At 34.9% G+C, this 7,789-nt stretch overlaps 1 protein-coding gene across 1 annotated transcript in view; it reads left to right on the top strand.

Moving 5' to 3' along the window:
* The first annotated feature begins 513 nt into the window (after window positions 1-513).
* Window positions 514-7,789, top strand: part of LOC102730018 (X-linked interleukin-1 receptor accessory protein-like 2) — a 22,925-nt gene continuing 15,649 nt past the window's right edge. The window contains exons 1-2 of the mRNA XM_081808480.1: window positions 514-730; window positions 6,171-6,341. Coding sequence (XP_081664606.1) covers window positions 685-730; window positions 6,171-6,341 — 217 coding nt within the window. The 5' untranslated portion in view covers window positions 514-684. The remainder of the gene's footprint in view (window positions 731-6,170; window positions 6,342-7,789) is intronic.

Genomic DNA, 7,789 nt, shown 5'->3' with positions numbered 1-7,789 from the left:
CAAATAAGTAGGGAAAATGGATAAGCTAATTTTCCCAGGTTACCTTCTATTGGATTATTTTCCTAGGGTTAAATGAAACAGTTAAATCTTGAAGCTCATTCAATTTTATATTTTATTTGATTCTGAGAATAATTTTATGATGCTGTTCTCATGTAGAAGAATAGGGCCTGTGGCCTGAGAAGTACTAGATGGTAATCTTACTAAGTCAATAAGATAATTTAACAGAAACAACAAAATATTGGCCCTAGACCCAGAAAAAGACAGTTCTAACAGTTCCCTGAGATACAATAAAATAAAAGTATATATGTAAGATCTAGATGTGTTCAAAACAAATTGGGAGTGACTATTCCTTTTCAAATAGACATCACTTTTAACAGTAAAAGTATTCAAATCTTTAGAAAAGAGTTAATTTTATGAAAATTTGATTTACACAAATGTGTCGAGAACAAAGCTACTTACTGCATTAAGCAAGAATCTTTTGGAAAGAAAAGCAGAAAGGGCTGTGCATCTTACAGACTAGAAATATGGAAAGATCCCAAGTGTTGCTGATTTAATTACCCTTTCCTGTTTATTCTGTTGGTTCCAGATTTAATCTACAAAATTGAACTTGCAGGAGGCCTGGGAGCAATCTTCCTCCTCCTTGTACTCCTTGTGGTCATCTACAAATGCTACAATATTGAGTTGATGCTTTTCTACCGACAGCATTTTGGAAGTGATGAAACTACCAATGGTAAGCTGTCTCCTATTCAAATTCAATTAAAAGGCATGAATTTGTGATTATGTAGGAGAATATCCCTATTCTTAGGAGATACATGATGACATATTTAGAGTTACAGGGCTATGACTAAAGCAAGTTACCCCTCAAAAAGTTCAGGAAAAAATTATGCATTTATCAAGAAAGAGAACAAAGGGGAGAAAATATTAACAATAGGAGAATCTGGGTAAAGGATATATGGATGTTCTTGGAAACTATTTTATTTTTGTAATGTTTAACATTATTTATAAATAAACAGTTTAACAAGGAGACATGACTTGATCAGGAACTAAAACAATTGCTGTCAAAACCCTCCCCTTACTAAGAAATAAATTAAGAATCAATTCCATTATTTTCCTCCAGAAAATTCAAATTTAGGTACAGATCATTTTTTTTAATTTTTTTATTATGTTATGTTAATCACCATGCATCATTAGTTTTTGATGTAGTGTTCCATGATTCATTGTTTGGTACAGATCATTTTCAGCTATTCCTGGCATTGAAAAAATAAATCATTTAGGAAACTGATTAAAAGCTATGAAGATTCTCTTTTTCAAACTCACAATATGGATCCACATATTTTGGATGATTGTAGAACCAGTCTCAGAAATGACTTTAAAGGATAGAAATTCAGAATGTAGTTTATAATGTTCTTATGTTTGCCATCTAGGGCCCTTGGAAATCTTTTGAATGAAATATCAATAAAGCATTGAATTGAGCCTTGTTTCTTTGAACATTCTAAAATGATTTAATTTTTCAAGAGAATAAATTACCATATATCAAATCAATACCAATAAGAAATCATGACATGTAACTCGATATGCATAAAGTTGTCACCCACAAACTACTGTAAGTCTTGGAAATATATGTGTGGAATGCCTTTAGGTAAACCAAGATTAAAAAGAAGTCCATTTGTAAGTCATTAAAAAGTCAGATTTGGATTCTACTTTTCATTATATTGAAATAATGAAGGTTAGAGCTTTTGTTTTTCTAAGATCATGGTCTTACCTCAAAGGAGAAGGATTCATGATTTTGTTTATTTTTATAGTGGTAGAAGAAGGGCAGAGTGGTGACTGCAAAACAATTTTTGAGGAATCTTCGATATTGGTCCTATGTTTTCTATTATGTAAATAATGATATGAGTGGATTTTAATTGACTTTTACGTTTTCATAGTCAATTAGAGAAATGCTGTTTGATGAGTACATGTGCATGCTCTTTATCAAAGCAGTATATTTACCTAATTATTATAGCATCCCATTTAAAAGTACTACAGACCCTTATTCAGACATAGTTTCAAAATGAGAGATTAAAGCCTGTTCTAACCATAATGATGTGCTCCAACAATATATATGAAAGTGTGGTCAATCAGTTTCTATATACAGGAATTAATATAGAAAAATATGACTTCTTACCTGCACATGTAAAATAACTAGATGAAATGTGCTACTGAGGAAAAAGTCACTGATTCCCAGGTGCCAACAAGTGGCTAAATTATCCAACTGGGAATGTAAGATGCATTGTCTAAATGAAAGACCATGAAAGGAAGGCTCCTGTGATTAATTTGTTTTGAGTCATGAATATAAGCAATTTGTCAATACTCTCTGTAAGTGATGATACAATTTATCAAGTTAATCTGCAGTAATTAATTACATTCATCACCCATACCAAATAATCCAGATTAACTGATCAATTGTAGTACATATTTGTAAGATTAAATTCATGCTAGCATCACAGGACATTTCAGGAATAAAATATTCCACTTTGCTTCTACATCTCCAAGGTGGTCCATGTGGTCAAAGATGACAAATAATCTAGAGCATTTTTATTAGAGAATTGTATGTATTGATTCCAAACCAATTGTTTTAGGGAGAAAATGTAATGTGGAAGGAAGGGACTTCAAGGGTTTTCATTAGGAAGGAGAATTCAAATATTTTTTTTATTCCTACATGGAAACTTAGACCTTAAATACATAACCCCTACTAGCTGAATGGAAACTAAAAAGTCAGCAGGTATGTGGTGAGGATGAATAAATGAATATTAAAGCTCTTTTAGAAATACTCAGTTTCATGATGCCAAATACCAGCTAAATAACTTCCGAATTTTCATTTCTTTGTTTAAATACTTTGGCATCTCATGGACACAACTTAGTTTTATCCTTATACTTTTTGTTCATGTTTTCTTTTTGATTCATATCTATAGTAGCATTTTCTGAAAGTTCTTATAAAAATGCCTTATTTTTATAAAATAAAATCAATCCAACAGACTTTGACTTCTTAGCCATTTTTTATAAAATTCATTTCATTTTAATCCACCAAACCATGATTGCTTCATTTATTTGACCTTTGCGTTGTTCAGTCATTAAATATTTATTAAGTGTCTACTATGTGGCAGGCATTATGTATGATATATTTACTTATATTCCTCATCTGGATCAACACACACACACATACTATAGTAGGCACTAGGGATATAAAATCAACACTGTTACACAGTCTGCACTTTAGAAGCTAAGGACTTAGCACTGTGTTTAGCATAGCCCTAGAAGAACTGGGTTGTAAACAGGAAAGGCTTCCTGGTGGTGAACAGGGTTAAAATGAGCTTTAAAAACCGGGAAGGACAGGTGTGACAGCAGGAATATTCTTCCATAGTTTGGTTCCCTTCCTCATAACTTCTTTCTTCATTGGGAACAGCATACCTATGGCAATTGCTGTGCAAGCCCACTTACTTACGATTCTCTGCCATCTGCATTGTCCTCTATTTTCTGGTTCCTTAGATGAGCTTAGTCAGCATGATTTAACACAGAGGAGGGCTCATTAGCCTTGCCTAGCAAAGTGGTGTTGCTGCATTGCCTTTTGGTTTTAAAACAATTTTCAGGCTTTGTTGTAACCTTATTTGCATCATGTTGTTGATTTTACTCTTCCATCTTGCTCCTGTCTGTGAGCAGCAGCTGTGGCCATTCATGAGGTTTTCTTGGCTGTCTATATAAGGCTGAAGTGCATTTTTAAAACTATGGCATCTGCATCACTGCTTGCTCACTAGCTGGCATCCTAGAGCTTCTGGGACATCTGACATGGTGGCTTTGAGAGCGCTCTTCCTGTTCTGTCCAGACACTATAAGCTCTTTATCTTTAGTTCATTTTAAAGGGACATGACTAAAATCAGAAGCAACCCTTTTCCAAAACAATGATGTGCTTCTAGAATGTTAGGTAAAATTTATTATCCAGACGTGTTAGGTGTTAACACATATCAAAGGCATCCATATTATTTATTATAACTTGATTTGGGATATGCAAATATAGCAGTATCTTTCTAGAAGAAAGTCTGTAGCATCACATATATTAGGGTATAGATGAAGCAAGTAAGGACCAGGAATATGTGAGTTTAGGCATGGTTGGAGGGCAAATAGTCTTAGTCAGGATAAGCAATGGAGGCAAAAGTATAAAGGCCTGGTCAGATGAGTGAAAGAGGTAGTCATTGCAGATGGCTAGCTCATAGTAGATGCTCAACAAATCATTGTAGAATAAATTAATAAGTAGTTGAATTTAGGGAGGTTGCGAGGTAGAAAAGTTATCAAAGTCAGAGGAAACAAGGGTCTAGTCTGACATTGCGGAATTTGAGGCAGCAGCACCATCCATTAAGAACAATGAAATACATTCTGTTCATAGGAATGGATCTTTTTGTCCTTTGGCCTATTTTATTCTTCCAGCTGTGTATCATCGGCAGCTCTAAGTCCCAGGTGAGTAATTATAGCTGGAGAAAGTCAAGGGCTTGCAGGTGCATCCTGAGTTTGATTGGAACAGGGGCAGAGGTGCTAAGATTACCAGGAGGTTCTTACATTAGCATTGCTTATGAATATTCTCACTTCCAAGTGGTGTTTTATGCATAAGAGTGGAATGTGCCCCATTTATAAGCCAAATGATCTCAACTATCCAGGGCAGTCCTTCATGTGCATCTGCTTCTTGGCAATCAAGTAACCCATCCAAGGTTTACGGAAGCCTTTTCCAGCCAGAGGACATGCTAAAGAAAAACCTCTTGGCTTCAGGCACCATCATAACATAAATAGCCAGAGTTCCTTTCATGTGGGGGTGGTGAAGACTGGAATCTTACTAGAATTAGAACAATATAATCCTGCCTCAGATATCTCTAGATAGTCAGGGGGTCCCACGTACTTCTACCCTAAGGTATTTATATCTCTTCATATGCCTATCATTTATTTCTCCTTTAGTAGGTAGAACTAAATCATTAATGGTATAGATGAGTGCTTCATCTGTAAATTACCTTTTGGTCAGGTTTTAGCGAAATTCTAATCATGTCTGCTTTAATGGAAAATATTGAGGTTTAGAAACAAATCCTGAAATATTTGCCTTTTAAAATTATTATTTGCAAGTAACAAGGTTTACTAAATATTAACAGTTTCACTTAAGTCTATGCTCACTACATTAACTTTTAAAAATAATTTTCTATAAATAAGGGAATTTTGAAAACCACTATAACTTTTCCAATGTGGCCTTTCTAAAACCAATGGGGACTGATAGATTGAGTAGCTGTATTCATTAATAATTTTTAGGGAAAAATATATAAACATTTTACATTTTCTCTTTGGAGAGACTGGCTCTGAGCCAGTACAGCAGAGGAGGAAAAAAAATACTTTCTCAAAGCACAGTTAACTCCCTGACTAAATGTGTGAAGGGAAAACCTAATTTAGCAATAATGGAAGGATGTATATTTCGAAACAAAGGCTTCTTTTGGAAGCTTGTGTCAAATTAGTTGGCCATGGATTGAATGAGAATAACAGACACAATGCACTTGTATAAAACCCAGCTGCTGTCTCTAATATTTAGTAATGAACTACTTTTTGTATATGAAGATGACGATACTAACCAACTGGAAATATGGCATGTGTTGTGAGTAGTGTCTCCAGGAGTGAGGCTGGATTATTTTGATCTTCCACACTCTAGGGCCCAGCCCCTCTTGGATCTCTTGCACATATTTGTGCAAACGAGGTATAGTCTGTGACCAAGTAACAGAGCCAAGCCAACTGGCACAGAAAAAGTTCAAATCCATGACTTTGGTCTATTTAGTCCTGCATTCAAACACACTGAGCTAATCATTCACACATCACTGAACATCACAAATATGTATAGTCACCAAAAGTCAAAATAATAATTCTCTCTCTTATTCTGTCTTGACTATAGGTTTCCCGTTACCATACAGTTTAAGCTCATATCATATGACTAGGTTATGTGGAAATGTACTAGATTTCTTATAACATGGCATGTGGTTTATTTTTTTTCTAATTGTTAATGACAGTCACTAATTATAGTGCTTAGTTCAGCCTGTTAGTGGTTATAGAAATTTAGTAGTTAAAGAGAACCTACTAATACATAAAACCCACTTGTTGTTCTTTATATTTAAGACAACAAAGAATATGATGCCTATCTGTCTTACACAAAAGTGGACCAAGATACCTTAGACTGTGACAATCCTGAAGAAGAGCAGTTTGCTCTTGAAATACTGCCAGATGTTCTGGAAAAACACTATGGATATAAACTCTTCATCCCGGAAAGGGACCTGATTCCAAGTGGAAGTAAGTACTTTCAAGTTTTGTATTTAAAAAGTTTTGTTTCTTTTATGAAGTTATATGGAGGCTTCGGATGTCAGAGCCAAGTATTTAGATAGTTATTTCTCACAGGAGATTTTATTAAATTCAAATTTCTCCACTATGCCTGTGTTCTAGCACCCAAATTTTTTAAAAGTTACTCTCACTTACATTTTAAAATTGTGCCTTAGTGGTATTTTTTTTTATTATATTGCCTTAGTGTTCTGAGAAGATGATGATCCTTTAAAAAAATCTCTAAGTCAAAGTCTTTTCAAGGCATTTCAGTTCCAAAGCTGGTCTTCTGTCATTGTGCTTCCACTTAAACCTACAGTCATTGTCACTAATAACTGAAAATATGCCTTGTTATTCATTCCCAGATTTATAGAAAAAAATCCACATTAAAAAATATGTACGTGAGGCCATTGGGTATAGAACTTTCACTGTGTATTTAAATTATTTTAAAGAAGTTCTGGACTATGTGGGCTTGAATGCTACTTTTAAATTATGCTACATATTGAAAGCTATATTTGAGCTTTTAGAATAAATTCAGGTTCAAGTAAAAAATATATATTTAGTTCCTGTTCATGTTCAGAGTGCTGTACAGGCTAAAGCATAAGGGGAATACAGAAAAGCCTAAAATATGTTCCTCCCCTCAAAGAGTTTGAAATGCCATTGAGGGAAAATAAAACTGCTAGAATTAGTTTGCGTGTGAGTCTATCCTTGGGGGGGGGAGATTCAAATGTGACTACAAATCAGAATATGGTAATTTGTACACATGTGATAACAAAATTAAAAAGTTTATATTTTCCATTTTTCCATAATTTCATTTCATGTTTATAATAACCCTATGTGGAAAAAGAGCTGATACTATTACCCCCACCTTACAGATGAGAAAATAAGTTCAAGAAGTCCAGGATCAGATAGCTGGCAAATGGTAGAGCTAGGATTAGAACCTAGATCTATTTGACTCTGGTTCTTAATCCACTAGATCATGCTATTACTCCATAACATTTATTCAGATTATCAGCAGTCCACCAAGGCCACTAAACTGAAAGGAGATAATTTGAAACACTTGGATTTTGGTTGTTTATCTCTTTTCTCAGAATGCATATGTATCTAAGTATGTTTCTGTATGCCCATGAATACGCACACTTAAATGTACATAGAAAGGAAGAAGACAATATTTACTGGTCCATTACCTCCCTGTACCACAAACATAATAATTTCCCAAACTCCACGGGCGCCTGGGTGGCTCAGTTGGTTAAGCGACTGCCTTCGGCTCAGGTCATGATCCTGGAGTCCCGGGATCGAGTCCCGCATCGGGCTCCCTGCTCGGCAGGGAGCCTGCTTCTCCCTCTGACCCTTCCCCCTGTCATGTGCTCTCTGTCTCTCTCATTCTCTCTGTCTCAAATAAATAAATAAAATCTTTAAAAAAA

The sequence above is a fragment of the Leptonychotes weddellii genome, chromosome X (assembly GCF_054177405.1).
Source record: "Leptonychotes weddellii isolate Sample4059 chromosome X, ASM5417740v2, whole genome shotgun sequence".
Classification (NCBI taxonomy): domain Eukaryota; kingdom Metazoa; phylum Chordata; class Mammalia; order Carnivora; family Phocidae; genus Leptonychotes; species Leptonychotes weddellii.
This window is presented reverse-complemented; position numbering and strand designations above follow the sequence as displayed.